Below are 19,924 nucleotides of genomic sequence, written 5' to 3'. Positions count from 1 at the left end.
CTCCTCTTGCAGACGCCCAGCTGGACAGCACAGCATGCCTGCCTAGGGAAGGGAAACTGTGCTTGGTTGATGCTGCGGCTGCACAGTGGAGGAACAAAATGGGCAGGGAGCCTGCTGAGCCCACCAACTGCTGCAGCGACAGGCACCAGGGAGCAGGAGGCTGCACCTGGGAGAACAGGCCCCTCCTGTCCTTCCTCCCCCCCCCAAACCTTACCTGCCGATGAGTGCCAAGCACTCGGTCCTATCCCATCCCTGTGCTACTGAAACCCCTTACATCAAGCTATCTGCACAAGTCATCTACAATAAACTCTTTATTTTAAAAAACTTGAATTTTTTGTATTGGGGATTAGAGATAATGGTTTCATAAATAGTAAACTCTTACTTTTCTACTTTTCTCATGCCCCCCAGTATTAACCCTCATATTTACCCAGAGAACTGCAAAGTTAATTGTTCACACTAATTTTCACCTGTTTTTAAATTTTTGATAAACTCCTGGGATATTTAAAAAAAATAAAAAGTGGAAATGGACCTTACCTTTTAGTCATCCCACCAATTCCAGTCAAGGCTGGGGTATCTCATCTTTAGCCATCAGGGGCAACTCTTCACACCACTGTCAGTCTCGCTTTCATCTTCGTAGGGTGACCGGGTAGTTCACTCTCCTGATTTGGAGCAGCAGCACCTACTATCCCCTGGATCTCTCTTATCTGATTGCTTTCAAACTTAAATAAGCACTCTGGGTTTTATGTTCCAAATGTATCGTGAGTTGTAAAATCAGAGTGGGAACCATGCCTGCATTCCAGCATGATTAGCCATTCTTGCAAGAATGAATCTTATCCAAGCTGAAACATAGAACCTTTAGAAGTTCACTTATTGATGGATTGTACACACTACTAGGTTGGGATTGTAATCATCTGCAGTTATTTTTGCATAAATGCAGCATACAGAGCGTTTTGGCCTTTCAAACAGAAGTAATTGGGAAGAAGACTGACCCTGAACATTCTAAAAAAACAGAATCTTGAATTTTCAATAGATGATGGGTGGAATTTTCAAAAACATCTAAGGGATTTAGCAGCCTAAGTTCTATTTTCAAAAGTGACTTAGACGCTAAGAACCGGAGTCCCAGTGGTACTGTGTAAATATGTTATGTCAGATACTGCATTAAGTATCTATATTATTTTCATTCTTCACAATGGAGAAAATGTTGGTATTTAAATTTTGCCAAATGTCAGTATTTTCAGTTTCTCTTGCTCAGAAAAGCTCTTACCTTAATAACCTTTGGATTCAATTTAGCTAGCAGGGGTAAAGAGATTGTTTCTTAATTTGAACTAGTTTATTCACAGTTGAGAAGTGAATTGGAAGTTGAAAAAGGGGACAAGTTTGTCTTCCTTTTCCAATCAATGAATAAAAGCCAGGTAGGAGAGGATGAGATCTACTAATTCAAAAACTTAGAGGCATGGGGCCTGATTTTCAAAAGTATGTAGCCACCTAATGAAGAAGATAGGTGTCTAGTGGGATTTTCAAAACTGCTTAAGCAGGTTAGACACCTGTTTCCCATTGATTTCAACTTCCATTGATTTCCATAGGAGCTAGGTGCCTTTTGAAAATCCCAGTAGGCACTTATCTGCATGTTTAAGCACCTAAAGACCTTTGAAAATCTGGTCTTTAGTCCCACTGGATTTAGGCTTCTAAGTGTCTAAGTCACTTGCAAAAATGGAGCCTAAACCACTTAGCCACTTTAGAAAATTTTACCAAGTCTTAAAAAGTCTTCTGTCACAGTAATGCATCAGATGAGTAAAGAAAGAAGTATTAAATGAACATTATAAACAAGGAATACATGATGGTGCAGTAAAAACAATATATTGGCATGCATTTGGAATGATAACATTGCTTACATCTCAAAGAAGTGTCAACAAAGTCTTAATAGAGCAGTGCAGCCTGCCAGCATGTAATCTGTGTGCATTTCTCATGTCTTACAGTAAAAACAATTTTAGAAGTGCTTCAGTGTGATTTCAAATGTTATCGGTACTATTTTTCCTGTCCCTTCTTCCTGTAAAGCCAGGATTCCTTAGTTGCTATTAGTGTAACTGTAAAGACCTCTGGCAGAAAGAAAAACATAGTTTTAAATTTTAGAAATCTCTAAATTTACATTGAAACACTTCTCTGTTCATAATAATATTGCAATTTTAAGTTCCAGCACTCTGGGACCTTCCAAGAGATCCTGACCATGAAGAGTCATGAAATAGTAGACTTAAATTTGTCAGCTCTCCAGGACTGAATATCTTCTGTCCTACCCCTCAAACCAATTAAATTCTGGTGGGAGGATTCCACAATTAGTGTGGGTGGTGGGCAAGAAAGAAGGAAATATTTTTTGATGCAGATGAACCAGTTGGCAGACTGCAGATGAGGCTGTCACATGATGATGCATGTATTTCACCATCACATATATGGTGTTTGAGCATCTGTATATTTGTGTGTTAAATATACAATGCCAGTATGAAGGATAACTGTTTCTTTAAGTCTTCACTGCTAGTGAGAAAGAACGACTAAAATTACTATGGATAGAGATGTCATCTCCTCAGAGACTTTGACAACCCTGTTGTGAATACTGCTTTCTATTGATCATGGGTTTCATTCTGAACTGAATATACTCTACCACACTTTACATTTATTTATCTATCTATTTGTTTATTTCTATTTTTTATTGGGCCACCAGTTTCCACCATTTTTTACTAACAACTGAACAAAAGAGACTAGTTGAGGGGTTCATGATCCTGAAGCAGAAATGATGCAGTGTGTGTAGGGTGCATTTAATTATTTTTCATATCTTCCACTATCTATCAAGGTAGAAGAAAAACAGCAATTATTGTGAGAGCGACCTCTTCCATTCTGCTTCCTCTCATTGGTGCACTGTACCTCTTTCTCACTTTACTATTACTAACCATTATGTTTAATTGTGTAATTACACCTCCAAAAGGAGAAAACACATTTGGCTGGTGCTGGGTGCACTTAGGCATACAGTGAGCATGCTATATAGATTGCACTTTGGATGATAGCGGTATAAGAGAAATAGCATACCCAGTTAGAAAATGAAAAAAGCCTGCACCTCTTCAGCGTTGAGGTATCTAATGCTCTTTGCATTAAAGCACACAATAAATAGGTTAGGTACAATGAGCAGGGCACGAATTCAAAAGCAACTGCAAAAAGGCTTGACGTTATGTCCATGGCAGGCACTCAGTGTTGTTCTACTCTTAACGGTGAAAGGCTATGGGTTAGTATTGTGGAAAGTAGGTTTTAACTAGGAAACAAAAAGCCTTCCAAAGGATAGGTTAGGGGAAAGTCTGCTCAAGTTACCTGAACAAGTCCTAGAGTTCAGCTATCAGTCTTCCATTGACATAATGCTGAAAGCAGGTGATGGGAGAGGTAGAAGGGGCTAGCAAGAACGGGCTAACCACTGTGTTGTCTTCAGCTGTGCCAGGGCAGTGTGCACAAAGATCGCTGGTATCCCAGCCCCAGTGTCCTCCTGCAAATAGGCCTCCTACTGCCATGCTACATTGCACTGCTCACGGCTTAGGTGGTCTGCCTCATGTACTTTTTGATGTTATGTAGGCATTGCTGCTTGCTCCAGGTTTGAGAAGAATTCAGCTCCAATAGTTGTGGCCATAATCCAGAGCCAAAAGCTGCACTCCACCTGGTGCTCATTTTCTTTCAGCACCACACAGTGTTGGCTTTGCTGGGAAGAGGGATATTTATTTCCTGACTCTGGGCAACGTTTCAGTGACCCAGGTGTGCTGTATTTCATCCACTTGTTTGCTCGCTCCTGGAGGAGCTTAGTGTGTTCTGTGCAGCCTACAGCATGATGCTCAGGAATATGTAAAAGCCATAAGCATGTAGGAATTTTCCTCAGCAATGATTTTCTGACAGAAAATGATGGAGTTTGCTGAGAAATTTTGATTTGCCATCAGGAAAAGTGAAATGACAGCTCTCCAGCTGCTCGCTGGGAAGGCTTTTATCAATTTCCAACCGCAGGGAGAACGTGAAATGCAAGAACCTTCCAGATAAAAGTCAGCAAGCTGAAAAGTGGAAATCCCTTTCTGTGGAAAAATTCATGTTTTTGGCTTTTCATGCTGAATCAGGCTGAATTTTTTTTCCAAAATGTTAAATCTTTCATGAAAAGGGATCTCCATTTTCCAGCCAGCTGTAGTAGAAATGGGATTTATTCATCATTTTCATTCATTCTTATAGATTAAATTAGCTGTTTAAGAAGGACAAGACTGAAAAATATTTTAATTTAATATGGTCTGTATTTTCTATTAATTTTGGTTCACTTATTTTCTTAGCCAAAAAAGCATGAGGAGGAGGACGGCACAACGGACACTGCAACCTCGTCATCCAATAACCATGAGAAGGACAGTGGAGTGGGGCCTACAGATGAGAGTCTACGTAATGATGAGAGCTCAGAGCAGGAGAATGCACCCGATGAGCAGAACAAAACGACCCTGCAGAGCACCCGGGAGCTGGGGCAGAGCCAGGATACGTTAGGAAGCATTGAACTCCAGTGCAATGAAAGCTTTGTGTCTGGGGAATACATTGAATCTGATTTCATTGGAAACCAAGATGAGGAGTGTGAAAGGTTTCGGCAGCTGCTGGAGCTTAAGTGCAAGATTAGAAACCATGGAGAGTATGATCTGTATTACTCGAGCAGTACGATACAGTGTAACCGAAGGGAGCAAGATGGGGTGGAGCATGAGCTACAGTTACTCAATGAGGAACTGAGAAATATTGAGCTTGAGTGTCAGACTATAATGCAGGCTCATAGGCTTCAAAAAGTGAAGGATCAGTATGGAGACATTTGGGCATTACATGATGGAGGATTCAGGAATTATAACACCAGCATAGATGTACAAAGAGGTAAACTGGATGACATCATAGAGCACCCAGAGAAATCTGACAAAGACAGCTCCAGTGCTTACAACACAGCAGAAAGCTGCAGGAGCACTCCACTGACTGTGGAGCAGTCCCCTGATAGCTCGCTCCAGAGAATGATCAGCATCACCAACAGGAAAAACCTGAGAAGCACAATTGTAGCTAATCAGTTGTGTACTGGACAGAGTGGGAGGGAGGTAACCCCATCCAAAACCAAAACCACTGAGCAAAACAGCACTGTTGAAGAGAAGGAAACCATTGCAGAAAGTAGTAAATTCACAGAGCAGGAGAAGCAAAGTACTGAGCACATTCCTTACCTGTCTCCGTATCATAGCTCTTCATACAGGTATGGGAATATACCTGCTCATGCAAAGCATTATCAAAGCTATATGCAGCTGATCCAACAGAAATCTGCAGTGGAGTATGCCCAAAGTCAGCTCAGTCTAGTGAGCATGTGCAAAGATTCACAGAAGTGTTCAGAGCCCAAAATGGAATGGAAAGTGAAAATAAGGAGTGATGGAACAAGGTATATTACTAAGAGACCAGTGCGAGACAGAATCCTGAAGGAACGTGCCTTAAAGATTAAAGAGGAGCGCAGTGGGATGACGACAGATGATGATACAATGAGCGAAATGAAGATGGGTCGTTACTGGAGCAAAGAGGAGCGGAAGCAGCATTTGGTGCGAGCCAAGGAGCAGAGGCGGCGGCGAGAGTTCATGATGCGGAGCAGGTTAGAGTGTCTTAAGGAAAGTCCACAGAGCGGCAGCGAGGGCAAAAAAGAAATTAACATTCTTGAACTTAGTCACAAAAAGATGATGAAAAAAAGAAACAAGAAAATCTTGGACAGCTGGATGACAATCCAAGAACTGATGACACACGGTGCTAAGTCTCCAGATGGGACAAGAGTGCACAATGCCTTTTTATCGGTTACTACTGTATGAACACGTCTATTTCAAAGAGTATACTACCAGTTTAGGTAGAGTACGATTGCCTCGTTCAAGGTGGCATTTTTATATATTTTGTGACTGTTTATAGTTTGACCTTTTTTGTAAGCAAAATTACTTGATAATTTTTCAGTTGTTTTTCACATAATGGTACCTTCTTTAGCTGGCAATCTTTCTTTACTCTGCAATATATTCATAATATTCATTTCTATAAAAAAGGAAAAAGAAAATAAAAAAGTGAAGGAGACAATTAATTTCTTATCCTAATGTATGTATTGTAAGTTAAGATCTGGATTTATTTCTCTAGTTTTCTTTTTTCTACTTTAGTAACAATACAATACCAAAACAAAATGCTTTATATGGTATCCTTACTTACTGGCATAACAAGCAGTTAAACTTTTACATCTTATATTGCATCTGTTAATAAGTCATGTGCTACATCTTGTTGTACAGCTAAGAATGACCTTTTTCCAACAACCCATTGTACAGTACATTTAACCTGTAAATTGCAATTGTATTTGTCCAAGTAAAGTGTAAGTGGGCAATTCTCCCATGGTATGTAGTGGCATTGGTCATGTAGCTAGCTAATATGTGATAATTGTGAAGATCAAAGAGGAATAAATTATTGCTTATCTTTAAGAAAAATTATCAAGAGTTCTTTGATTTTAATTGTTCGCTTGATTACAGAATGAATTATTTCCACATACATGATTTTTGAAGGATATATGAAAATTTCAAGGACACAGGGCACAATTCATTATGATAGCTATAGATTAGACAAGTTTCCTTCTGTCTTTATTCCATTATAAATTATGTTAAATGGACCTGATCCTGCATTTCTTATTCATGCAGAAGTCAGAAGGGGAGTTTTACCTGAGTAAGAACACATAGGAGCAAGCCCATATTTTTGCTGTCTTCCCTGACCTGTTACTAGTAAAGGTTGAACATCTCTAGTCCAGCACTTTCTGGTCCGGCAACATTTGTGGTCTGGCATGATTTTATTTTATGCTTTATCTACTTGTTTCCTTGTGCCAAGACAGTAAAATTGTGTAACAACACTAACACTTTGTTATGAAGAGAGCCAGTAAGCCTTGGCTAGGTGGCATTGCAAGCGTTGTTCCGTTTATTCACCTCGGCAAGATAAAAATAAAAAGAAACCCACTCGCTACATATTGACCTCCCGTGGTTCGGCAAATTCTCTGGTTCGGCACCAGTCAGGTCCCGAGGGTGCCAGACTAGAGAGGTTCAACCTGTATTAATTTTAGTTACTTTTCAAGCACTGTCTGTGTTTGGTGCTTTACAAACAAATATGTCATGGCCAGTCCCCAAGAGAGCTTACAAGCTATACTCTACAGAAACCAAACATGGAAGACACAAATAGATCATAGCGCTATCTTGAGCCAGAGCTGACTTATGAATCTGGCAGAGGTTATTATTTTAAATATTTCACCGAAAACGGGTGGTATGAAATAAAAATGAGAATTATTTGCTGCTCTATGTTGTGCCTCCAAAGGACCAGCAAACCAAAACTGAGGATATCAGCTGAAAAGGGGGCTTCCCAATGTAACTGCATGTCAGTGAGGAAATAAATGAAAGATGTTTATTAAAATAGGGACTGATGGGTGACCTGTAAAGAGGTGTTTTAAATTGGGCTGTGCTCTTTGTTTATTCTTTATGGTTTATAAAAAGGGCTTTGAAAGTTGGGCATTTTTAAAATTTGACTTTTCCTGCTTGCTTTTTTACTTTAGAAATATCAGGCATTTCTAGTCCCTGCTTTGCTGGGGGACCCCTAAAGGATACTGAGATGTACGTTTTGAGTCACAGCACCTTGATTGAAGGAGTAACGTTCCTGAATCTTTAACAAAATGTCTTGTATTCAAAATGTTATTTACTCACAGAAGTTATTAACAAAGGGTAAAAACAAACACAAAATAGTTTTCAGCAGTCTGACTAAAAATCCTTTGTCTCCCAGTTGCTCAAATTTCACTTTTAGCTCATATGTCATAATTTCACTAGTTCTCCAAGGGCATGTCTACACTAAAAACTTAAGTCGACATATATTAGGTTGACTTACAGCCACCGCAGTAATTACTGAAACAGTTCATGTCACACTACCCTCCTTCGGTCGGTGGTGTGCATCCTTACCAGCAGCTCTTCCACTGATCTAAGAGGGGCAGTGTGGGGAGCTGAGATCCTGGACTGGAAGCATGACGGGCTTCCGGCTCTGCGTTCCCCACTGGGAGCACAGTTGTCTGCTGGGCTCCCAGCCGGCTGCTCCCCTTCCCCCACTCTCAGTTCCCTGCCTCCAGTCAGGAGCCCGACTGCCCATCGCCAGCTCTCCTCTCCCTGCTCCCCAGTGGGACCGGGGCAGCTGCCTGGAATCTCACCTCCAGGAGCGAGGAAGCCTGGCTCTGAGCAGGGAGGACTTTCTGGAGCCATCTGCAGGAGCAAGGCTGTAGTGTAGACACTGGCATAGTTAGATTGACATAAGCTGCCTTACGTCAACCTAACTGTATAGTGTAGACCAAGGCTAAATCATCATGGGGCTTGTCTACACTACCGTGTGGGGTCGATGTAAGATATGCAACTTTAGCTATGTGAATAGCGTAGCTGAAGTCGGCGTACTTAGATCTACTTACCGCGGTGCCTTCACTGTGGTAAGTTGACAGCTGACACTCTCCCGTCAACTCCGCTTGTGATGCTTATTCTGGTGGAGTACCGGAGTCGACAGGAGAGCACTCAGCAGTCGATTTATTGCGTCTATACTAGATGCGATAAATCAACCCCCGCTGGACCGATCGCTGCCTGCTGATCCGGCGGGTAGTGTAGACAAGCCCATAGAGTCTCCAGCCTAGACAGGACCTGAATTACTAACATAAAGAACAAGCAGACAAAATTTTAAAAATAACCCTTTCAGATCGTCTTTATTCATCAAAAAGAAGAAAAATAAAGCCTCATCTCAGTTTGTTTTCCTCTTGCAGATCACCTTTACAATATATAGAAACTATGTTGATTCTTCTACCATACTTGGTGGACCTACAGACAATGGGAAAAATTTTCCAAAGCACCTAAATGACTTAGCAGATTATAATTCTGTTTTAAAGAGCTCCTAAATCACTTGGGAGTGGCCCAAATGAGACTTACAATCCTAAGTGATTTTAACTGTGTTTGAAAATTGGATTTAGACACCTAAATCACTTGCAACCAGACTTTACAAGGTGTTTATGGACATAAAGATACAGACAAGCTCTTTTGAAAATTCTATTAGGCACCTATCTACATTTTTAGGTGCCGAAATAACTCTAAAAGTCTGGCCCTTAGGCACTTTAGAAAATGTTACCCATTGTTAAGTTTACTCCAGGAATCAGAAAGGTCAGTAATTGCTATAGCAATCTCTATATCAGATTAGGAAAAACTTGATTCTGGAATAGAAAACACTGAATAACATACATGCATTCATATGTAATTGAGAAATGTGTCCACTTTTGTATATTAAGAATAAAGTATCTTTTCTTGTTGTGTTCGTTTCTAGAAGGAAATTCGTTTTCACTAACAGAATTGTCTTTCTTTTCTTAAGATCTGAGACAACATGAAACGTTTTGTCTTTTCTCTTTTAGTATGTCTTGGTGTTAAAAATTATGACATTTGTTTGGAAAAAACATACATTGGAATAAACAGTATGAGGAGTCTCAGTCTCTGATCTCACTGATGGAGAATTTTTAATGTGTGTGTGTGGGGGGGTGTTAGAATATTGCTTTTTATAGAAACAGAATGATTTCAATGAATAGTGCAGTGATTACCTGCTATTCTGTTCCTCCTAACCAGAACCAATAGCCACACTAGACCTCTTCACAGCCCTGTCTCTGGAGTCCAGGACTGAATTTAGTTTACAAGTTGGCCAAATGTGATCAAATCATTGTACCAAAAAAGACAACAATTGAAAAAAGAAAGGAATATCTAGTTAATCTACATAAATATCCTCCATAAATAGCTGTTTTCAGCTAGATAAGCAAGGACCAGAAAATTCTCATTAGAAGCCAATTGTTATCAAGTATTTGTTCTACCCATTCAGCTCCCCCTCCCATATACTTTCATTCCTAAATTCTTATTTCACTAGGACTGAAACGTATGCTACTAAATACCTTTTATATCTTTTTCTGGCAGCTGGAAAATTATTCAGTGTCTAAAATGTTCCCATTCTGCCTCCAACAGATTGATTATGATCTAAGAGAAATAGTGATAAAACCATAGTCCAGCAAAGAAATGTCATTTTTATTAATTAAAGTGATATTTTTATGGTCTGGCTGCTTTGCCAAGTGGGGTACCTGAGCTGGAATCTTTGTGTTTTGATCTCCAGATCAGGAGGGGACCAGGAGTTGCGTAGATCAACCACTGAGCCCTGTTTGGAAGGAAAACCTTACATCACTCCATGGTGACATCCCTAGCCGGTTAAGGAGCACTATTGCTCATGAGTCAGGTGGAAATTTCTGGGCTCGTTGGAACCTCCTCAGAAATGCAAAGGATTCCTAAGGGGAAAACAGTATTTTTTTTCTTTCCAAAATCTTTTAAATACATCACTGTCAAAATACACGTAACCTTGTCCTTACTCTGTAAAGTTATCTCTCACACACAAAAACAGAATGGTTCATATCAGTTAGATGGAAAGGATCAAAGAGACCATCCAGTCTATTCTTGCAGGCCAGCACAGGATAATTCCCTGCCATCACTTTTCCTATGAGAGGCTGGATAATGTGCAAAGGAAAGATGATGTGACAGCTTTGGGAAGGTAACTTTCTGCATTTGGTGAGAGAGCACAACACAGTAATAGCATAATGTGAGGGCAATTTACAGTGACTTCCATGGGAACTGTGACTCAAGCAGCAAGTCCTTCGTGAGCACGTTGCAGGGAGAAACATCAGCTACTTTAGAAACAGGACTTGTGACACCAGTTTTCAGTACGACTGTTAAATGGGGAAAGTGATATTGGCAAGAAGAGATGCAATACAGAGCATCATTGTCCCACTTCTGCCCATGGCCACTATTGTTGTGGTGGCAGTGATGCTTTCTGCTTTTTGAATTTGCACGAGGCAGAAATTTGTCCTTTTTTGCAGGAAAATGTTCACATTGTCTCAGCAAGAAAAGCATCTTTTACACTTCTAAGGCTCATCTCACATTCCTCAATCTGTATGTTATAGAACAATCCCTTCCGCATGTCACATGGCTCTTGTGTTAAATATTCCACATCAAAGGTAAGCAGCTACTCTAAGTTTTGTTTTATATGGGCCCTTTAAGCTGCTAATTATGAAAATGTACCTGCTAAGTACTCTGATAATACACATTTTATGAACCTACTTCTGCTTCAGTTCATTAAACGCTTGAGGGGGAGAGGGCAGGGAGGAGAAAATTAAAGCAGAATCTGATTGGCTAAAGCAAAATGGAGCAGTTGCCTTAAAACCATCCTCTTGTTAATTGGAAAAGGTGAGCCAGGTTCATTAATGTCAGGTAGAAAAGAAAGTGGATAGCTGAGTGATCATAAGTGATCTTATAAGAAGCATCTTAGCTGAAGTATTTAGTAAGAGCAAAATCATTTTTTTCATTTTCCTGCCTGAGTGGCTGAGTTACACGTTTGAAACCAAATAATTCCTTCCACTTTTAGGCACTGGGGGGCTAAAATGATTGGGAAAACCTCTCCAAATGGCCAAAGCACTTATTGAACAGAGGGGATTTGTGCCTAAGTAGTAGAATTTTCCCCTCCTCCTGACCTCATGGAAGCCAGTTTGTGAGAACTCCATGCACTGAGATGCTCAGAGAGATTTGGGGGTAGAGAAGATGTGAGCTGGAGAACATCTGTAGTGGGTAATGTGAATCTGCACGGCATAAATTAATGTTGTATACTGTGAGCTGGATTTTGCTATGCCAGTCACTGGGAGATTTCACACTGAAATGAATAGTACCACTCAGTAACAGTGAAGGTGGCCATCTAGGACTGGGCTGGCATTTAAGTTTCCCAGTGCCTGCCTCCAGTTGTTGGGGCAATGTCTGCACTTATTTATTCCCCATATAGGTCAATAGTTTCAAAATCCAACTAACAGCTGATCTACTGGGCTGTACTGTGAGTGCCTAGTTCTGCAGCTCAACTTTGCATAATTCTTGTACACCCAGTGGCAATATTTAGCCTTTTAACCTCCGTGGTCTCACCTTGGGCCTGATTTGTCAGAAAATTCACAAGTGGAAAGGCTTTTCCACTAGCCTTTGGCCCTTCCTCAGGTCTTTATGTGGAGGCCATGATCTGGCCTTAGTCAAGTATACAAAAATATCTTAGCACACTATTAATGGCTTCCTGGCCCTATGGACATTACAGTAAATGTGTCAAAGTTTCAAAATCTGAAAACAACATTCTGGACCCTTTCTAAGTTACAGATATTTAAACATGTTTATTGATGTCAGATAAGGTTTTTGCACTTGTACAAATGAGTGGGACTGACTGCGTGGGTGCTTTGGGAGCTGCACTGTATGGCCATTTATTTCAGGTGCTCAGATTCTACCATGATGATTGCAATGTAAATACCCAGATGGATAGATGGCTGGTGCAGTGTTGAATAGAATCATCGGACTGGAAGGGACCTGGAGAGGTCATCTAGGCCAGTCCTCTGCATTCATGGCAGGACTGTGTTTGGGAACACATTGCAACTGACGTGGCTTCCCATGCTGCAGGCTGGGGCTCTCGCTGTATGCACTCTCCGTGCTGCAGCACTTGCGGTATTTCTCAGGGAATTCTCAAGTTTGTTGCCTTCCTGCATCTTTGTCCTGGAGAAATGGTGTGATTGTTGCCATCAGAAGACTAAACTAAAACTCACTTAGTGCTTCCCTGGGAACAAAAAGTCGGGGGACTCAACTTGGACCAGCCGATTCTGGACTTGAGGCAAAGATAACGAATATCCAGATGACTCTTTAAAACATTTACACCAGAAAGAACAAAAACTATTATTTTGATACAAATTATTAAAATTGTGTTTAGCTGATATAGACTCATTGGCAATTTAAAAGCTATTTGTGCCCATTTTTACAGACATTTCATAAGGATTCCTCATGTGCCTTAATACAAAATGCAGATATTTATAAATACAGACTGCACCAAAATGCTGCAGTAGCTGAAAGGAAGGGATAATCTCACGTACCTTCCTCACAGCAATTCCTACGTATAGTGGGGATGAGTTACAGACATAATGTTAACCTTAAAGGTGAAATGCAGAGCTGAAAATTGAGTTAAGCCCAGATTTATGTGCTGCCCGTCCCCACTAACCAGGCCTTTGGGGACACTGAGTACAGAATGAAGTTTTAACTAGCCTTTTAAAACTCTTTCCCTGACACACCCCCATGAAATCTTCCTGGTTTACTGAAGCTATGCAAACAGCCCGAGAAAGAAGCACTGACTCACATCCCAAATACCAGAAGTCTCAGTTCAATCCAACATATCTGGGCTGTCACAGAATGGTGCATACCTGGAAGGATCAACAGAATTTCACAGATAAGATGATGGAATTTCTGAAATGTTAGTTAACATTAATTTATGTGCTGAATCTCCCGCACAGCCTAGTTAGTGGGCTTATTAGGTGCATACATTTGAACTTAACGCCATATTCATTTCATTGGGTTTTGTAATTCAGTTTTAACTTTGAAATTCCTGGCAGTGTTGTGCCTTAAATGTTGTTTGGATTTTTTTAAGTGTTCAGGAAAGCTGAAGAAATATTAAAAGGGGGGGGGCAATTCCTCTGAAATGGACAAAATTTTGGGGCATGGATCATCTCATTGACATTAATAGAACTCCTTGTCTGAAAGACACAAATGTCTGTTTCTCCCATCAATAGAGAATTTACACCAGTGAGATTAGGTTGCATATATTTCCTGCACGTCAGGTGAAATTCATTCCATTTAAGCGGTGCATTGGTTTTGTGTGGCTTCTCCATACAGCAGTAAATTAAACCCTTTGAGAGAAGGCCAGACAATTTAAAATCTCTATTCCACTTGTGTACTACATAAACTGACACACACAAATATTAAAGTGATTGCTGTAGTAATAAAGAAGGATTTGTTACAGAACATGAGTGGTTTGTTATATCTTTTAGACATTTATTCAAAGGAACACTTTACCTTCTGTTGACCTTTAATTAGCCCCATTGACTATAATTTGACTCAAACGCAGAATGTATTCTTTGCACTGTGTTGGAGATTGAATTATTCAGAAAAAATTATATACATCTTTCCATAGCATTACTGATTTTATATATATCAAAGTGGTATAGAAAAGTGTACCTTAGCTAATGTAAAACCAGCAAGCTGCAAATGTTACATTTATGTCCTATTTCAATTGCTTCAATGAGGCAGTATGTGGCCTATCAAATGTCACAACCTGGATGTTTTGTCTTAATTCTGAAGACAATAACCATCCTGCAATTGCAATTGGACATACACCAGTGTTTGCTCTTCAAATACATTTCTAAGAATGTTTAACTTATTGGTAACTACAAGGAGGAAGGCAGAGTAAATGGCTGGCTCTGCTGAAAAAATTCTAGAGTAGAGAGAATTTTAAGTATGAAGTGAATATATGAAACTTTCCTCTTGATACTGGATAAGAAACCAAAAAAAAAAAAAGTGGGGGGGGGGAGAATTAACATTGTATGATGAAAGATGAAAAGGTTGAAGTCACTGGTTTGACTGCTGGACCTTCTAGAGGAGATATCTGTAAAAAGAATGAAATAGAAAGTTGAGCTGGGGAATATCACATGAAATTTACCAGAGATCAAAATATTACTTTTTTGCACTTCAAAGGCATCCCTCTTATTTTCATAGGTTATTTAACCCCGCTGGCAATCTCTGCAATGCATAAATATTTTTGACGGCATGCAAAGTATCTTCTTAATGGTGTATAGATGCTATACAGTGAGGAGATTGAAATGTATAAATATTCATGTCAGCAAAGATGCTGTCAACCCCCTGACAAGACATGATAGCAGAAATTAAAATATAAAAAGGATATTCACTTTTCCCTCTCCATTTTCTCTTCAAGTTTAGAACTTGGCTGCATGCTTAGGGTAAAGAAATGCCCCCTGAAAGATCGTGGTTTTGGTTCAGGTGTAGGAAATTAAAAGGAAAGCTCCTCAAACTCGACAGTTTAATTTACTTCTCTTAAGCTCTTTAATACCAAACTTATCAGTTCTCTCTGTTAGGCATTAACTTGTTAAATGAGTCTTAATTATACATAAGCAGATGGAGATTTGAATTAAAATTACCTTACACTCGAGTGGCTTTAGTTCATTATAACATATCTTCCTCTTAATCATTTAGGCAGTCTCATCATCTTTCATATAGAAAGTTATTAAAGTATTCCAATTTCCATATTTCTTCTGATACAGCCACTATTAAATGGCACACAGCGCATATTAGTTGGAGACTTATACCATGCAATAGTTAGTGAATTATTCATGTTGGTAACAATTCTTGTACTTTTGTGTCATCTATATCATTTTATTTTAAAGGCTTTATATTTACTTGATATTTGGTATTTCACCTCATTTAATTTTAAATGTGATTTATAATGCCACACCACTTTCACAGTGATAAGAAAAGGAACAAGGTATCTTCTTCATTTCATACCTCTTTTCACTGGAGATCAGGAAACGGACAACCAGGTGTTCATTGGAAGTTTTGGTATAATACAGGCTGGACTGGAAGGTAAGAGATTTCTAATGAACATTCAGGAATCACACTTACTCCACATCTTCAATGTCCAATTTAAGCCACCTCATCACCTCTGGCATCCCCAATCCCCAGAAGATGTTCCACAGGACTAGCCCAGGGAGTGGGCAAACTTTTTGGGCCGAGGGCCACATCTGGGTATGGAAATTGTATGGTGGGCCATGAATGCTCATGAAATTGGGGGTTGGGGTGTAGGAGGGGGTGAGGGCTCAGCTGGGGGTATGGGCTCTGAGGTGGGGCTAGAATGAGGAGTTCAGGGTATGGGAGGGGGCTCCGGGCTGGGGCAAGGCATTAGGGTGCGGGGGGATTGAGGGCTCTGGCTGTGGGTGTGGGCTCTGGGATGCCTGAGGGTGGGACTGAGGGGTTCAGAGGGCAGGAAGGGAATCAGGACTGGGGCAGGGGGATGGGGTGCAGAAGGGGTTCAGGGGGGCAGGCTCTGGGCATCGCTTACCACAAGCAGCTCCCAGAAGCAGCGGCATGTCCCTGCTCTAGCTCCTACATGGAGGCACGGCCAGGCAGCTCTGCACGCTGCCCCCTCCATGGGCGCCACCCCTGCAGCTGGCCAATGGGAGCTGCCGGGGTGGCACTTGCGGCATAGGAGCCAGAATGGGGATGTGCAGGGCAAACTCCCGACCCGCCTCCCTGGCAGGATTAAAACGTCTGAAGGGCCAAATGCGGCCCCGGGCCATAGTTTGCCCACCCTTGGACTAGTCTGTCTTTACCCAAAATGAAAAGATTTTGCATAGAGAGGGAAAATACCTTTTAATGTTTGCTGACTTTGTATATATTACCCCTCTCCAATGAGAGAATCAATGTCCCCGTCACTGAAACTGAGCAATACTTTATTCAGAAGGTACTGAATATGTGTGCAGGAAAAGAGTCATGTACAGACATTCTTTCAAAGTCAGAAAGCCACAACAAGCCATTTAATCATCCCCAGTTCTGCTTCTCCAGAATAAAAATAAGGAAAAATTGGACAAAAAAGTAGCATTTTGGTTCCAGGTAGCAATTTACAATCATTCGCAAAGGAAACCCAATGAGACTTTTCAAAGGCAAACGCACATAGTCTCCTCTGCTAGAGGCAGGCAGACTGTTCTCAAGATCCTCTTAGTTAATATTTTACCCAAGCCCTCTTCAATGTAAAACCAGCAGGCAAGTAACTGCATTAGCAAGATGAGTGACAATGACAGCTGAGTCAAATGGCTGGTTTTGCGCTAGCAAACTTCATAGCCTTAATTTGCTATGGGTTCAGTTCTCTTGGTAGGGCTGTAGTGGAAACTGGGCTCAGGAACTGATGCCACCACGTTAGAGAGGAAGGATGCTCCAGTAGTTAGAATGCTGGCCTAGGCCATAGAAGACCAAGCGTCAGTTCCTATGCTGCCACATACTGCCAGGGTGACCTTGAGCCCGTTGCTTAGGGCCAGGTCCTCAAAGGTATTTACGTGCCTTTTTGCCTCTTTAGTCACCTAAGTCCACCATTTAGACACCACTGGCATTTTCAAAACTGCCACTCAGTTGCTGCTTAACTCCAGAAGTCCCTAGGCGTCCACTAGGATGTCTATGCTGGAATTGGAGGGGCAATTCCCCGCTCAGGTAGCCATAACCCCGCTAGCTGTGGGTGAGCTAGAACACCAGAAATAGCATGAAGCTGTGACTGCACAGGTGGTGGCATGGGCTAGCTGCCCAAGTACATACCTCGGGACATGGATGGGATTGCACTCAAGGTGGTTAGCCCATCCTGTCACCACTATTTTTAGTGTGTTCGCTTAGCCTCCTAAATGCCTCGCCGCTCCTTTCCCTGACCCTGCCCTCAGCATTGCTCTCCTGGTTTGCTTAGAAGGCTCCTCACTCAGCATGCTGGCTTTTGAGGATCCCTTTCTTAGGCACCAAATGCGCCTCATGAATTGTATGTGGAGCCAGGGGCTGTGATTAAGTACTTCTGAGGATCTGTGTGTTAGTCTGTCTCAGTTCCCGTCTGTAAAATGGGTTAATTGCACTTCCCTATCTTACAGAAGAGTTGTGTGGATACAGACATTAAAGACTGACAGAGCTCAAATATTGTGGTGATGGGGGGGGCACATAAATATCTTAGCTAGGTTTTTTTACCAGGAGTTTTTGTACCATTATAGCTACTAAGTTTGGTAGTGCAGATGAATCCCACCCAGTCCTATGGGGTGCATAAGTTATGCTTTACTGAGGGTTCATGACTGCAGTTCATTTATTTATGAAATTAAGCACAGTCGGTTGTTAATATTCGCTAGGTCAGTCGTTCTAATATCTGTGATTACACATAGAGGTGACAGTTCCAGCGGTCAGTCAAGCCTTTCTCCTCAGAGGAGATCTACAGCGCCTGACTCCACTGGAGCCACTGTATTAAGTATCTGAAGGACTGGAGCTTCCAGAACAACACCACCAAATTACAGGCAACCCACATGTGAACATGATGTTGATTTCTAATTGCGTCATATTAGCAGTTTGACACTGCATGGTGCTAATGCTTGTTTTTCCAAAATGCAGTGTAGCAGTATAATCATATTGCCACCTTGAAAGCAAACATTGAGGTGGTAGCAATTGTTCATGCAGTCTTCTTTTAAGCAGCTTGTTTAAACAATGCATCGATGTGTGCGGAAATGCCAGCATTTCAGTGTTTTCAAATAGTGCCATGCTTGCAATCCACTGCTGAATGTATTTTAAGGTACCAGATGTTCATTTGCTGGATGTTCCCATGAGCATATAGTATTTTGCCTGCATACCTATAATATTTGTGTTGGACCCCTCCACAGCTCAGCACAGAAGTTTCTTATACATTCAGTTGCCTCACCAGCATTTGCTGGCTCTGTAACGTGTCCTAAACGGGAATGATTGTTTTGTTGACATATATTCCGACAAGTCTTTTTCTCTCTGTATTTTCTTCCCATGAGTGGGACCCTTAATTCTTCTTACTCACATTGTCAGGCTGAAAATGGCAGATACTGTACATAAATGCTGTAAAGCTGTTTGGACTCCTCAAGCTCTGAACATCAGCCTTTGCACTAACTAATTAAGTTTTCTGCTTGCCGCCATGGAAAGCTTCAGTCAGGTATAATTAAAACTGAGCAGCCGATGACAGCGATGGCATTTGTTAGAATCATCCAGTGGTTCAAATACCAGTTCTGACAGAAATGTCAAACTGATAGCACTCCCATCTTCCCAACACACGCCGGGGAAAGCAGGAACAACTTTTATTATAAATGCCTGGCTGATAACCTTTGTGAATCCCAGAAAACCAAATGCTACATGTGAAATTTCATTACCCTGGGAGAGAACTCAGCTCTTGGATACTCACATTCCATGAAGTAAAACCCACGCCTCCTTCAGCATCTTTACAAGTGTCTGCTCCTTTCAGGTCATGAAAAACAAAGTAATAGTGGTTCCAGCAGAGCTGAGCATCGAGACTGGAGAAGATTCCACTATGGGCTTTGGTTCGTTTGTTTTTTTAAGTTAAAACCAAACTAGTGTATATATTATCTATATCGATAGTGGACATGGTGTCACTGAGGAAATAAGGAGAATGTTATTATCTTGTACAGACCAGTAGGAATACACGGTCCCTTCTCCAAGGAACGTAAGAGTGTAAATTAGCCTGCTAGGGTTAAAGATTATGGGAAAGCAGAGGGAGGAAGGAAGACGGCAGAGAACAAAGGAATAGGGAAATATTGCTCTTGGGAAAGTATTAACAGAAAGAGCAGTTGCATTTGTTGCATTTTCATACAGAACACCTTTATCTATTTAATCATCTCAGTTGCCTTAGTGAATTTCTAATGCACTTCTCATGTGTCTATATTGTTGAAGGTTTCCATTCTTTTTTCCTTTTCACATTTAAATAAAACCAGGCATGAGAAGACAGCAGAGTGTAACAGACAAAGTGACACTTTAAAATAGCAGAAGGGTGGAAGAGCCCATGTCATTAGATATTACCTTGAGGTCCTTAAATTCTGCCCTGGCCTATGTTCATTATGTGTTTCCTGTGTTTCAGAATACAACCATCACAGTGGCACCTAAAATGGGAGAGGACCCAATGGCCTGTGTTCTTTTTGACTGAGAATCCCATACAGGGTAGGGTTCCTCAGCTCTTAGTGTACGTGTTCACTGCAGAGGTGTTGCTTCTAGCCCTCTTCCTGTCCACACACAAAAAACACTCACCTGAGCTTGGTGGAGCTTTCAGCTCAGGCTAACTGGCATGGCTGGAGGTATGGGTTAGAGCCTGGGTTCCCCTTTCACTTGGGCTGGTAACCCACCCACTTTGCAGTGTGGACACAGGT

At 41.2% G+C, this 19,924-nt stretch overlaps 1 protein-coding gene across 3 annotated transcripts in view; it reads left to right on the top strand.

The window, feature by feature from the left end:
- Positions 1-6,606, top strand: part of PDZRN4 (PDZ domain containing ring finger 4) — a 386,169-nt gene extending 379,563 nt beyond the window's left edge. For all 3 annotated transcript variants that reach the window (XM_073328040.1, XM_073328042.1, XM_073328041.1), the window contains one exon: positions 4,338-6,606. In XM_073328040.1, coding sequence (XP_073184141.1) covers positions 4,338-5,864 — 1,527 coding nt within the window. In that variant the 3' untranslated portion in view covers positions 5,865-6,606. The remainder of the gene's footprint in view (positions 1-4,337) is intronic.
- Positions 6,607-19,924: the final 13,318 nt, after the last annotated feature.

This window comes from Lepidochelys kempii, chromosome 1, assembly GCF_965140265.1.
Source record: "Lepidochelys kempii isolate rLepKem1 chromosome 1, rLepKem1.hap2, whole genome shotgun sequence".
Lineage (NCBI taxonomy): Eukaryota > Metazoa > Chordata > Testudines > Cheloniidae > Lepidochelys > Lepidochelys kempii.
Note: the sequence above shows the minus strand (reverse complement) of the source record. Positions and strands in the feature narration are given on the sequence as shown.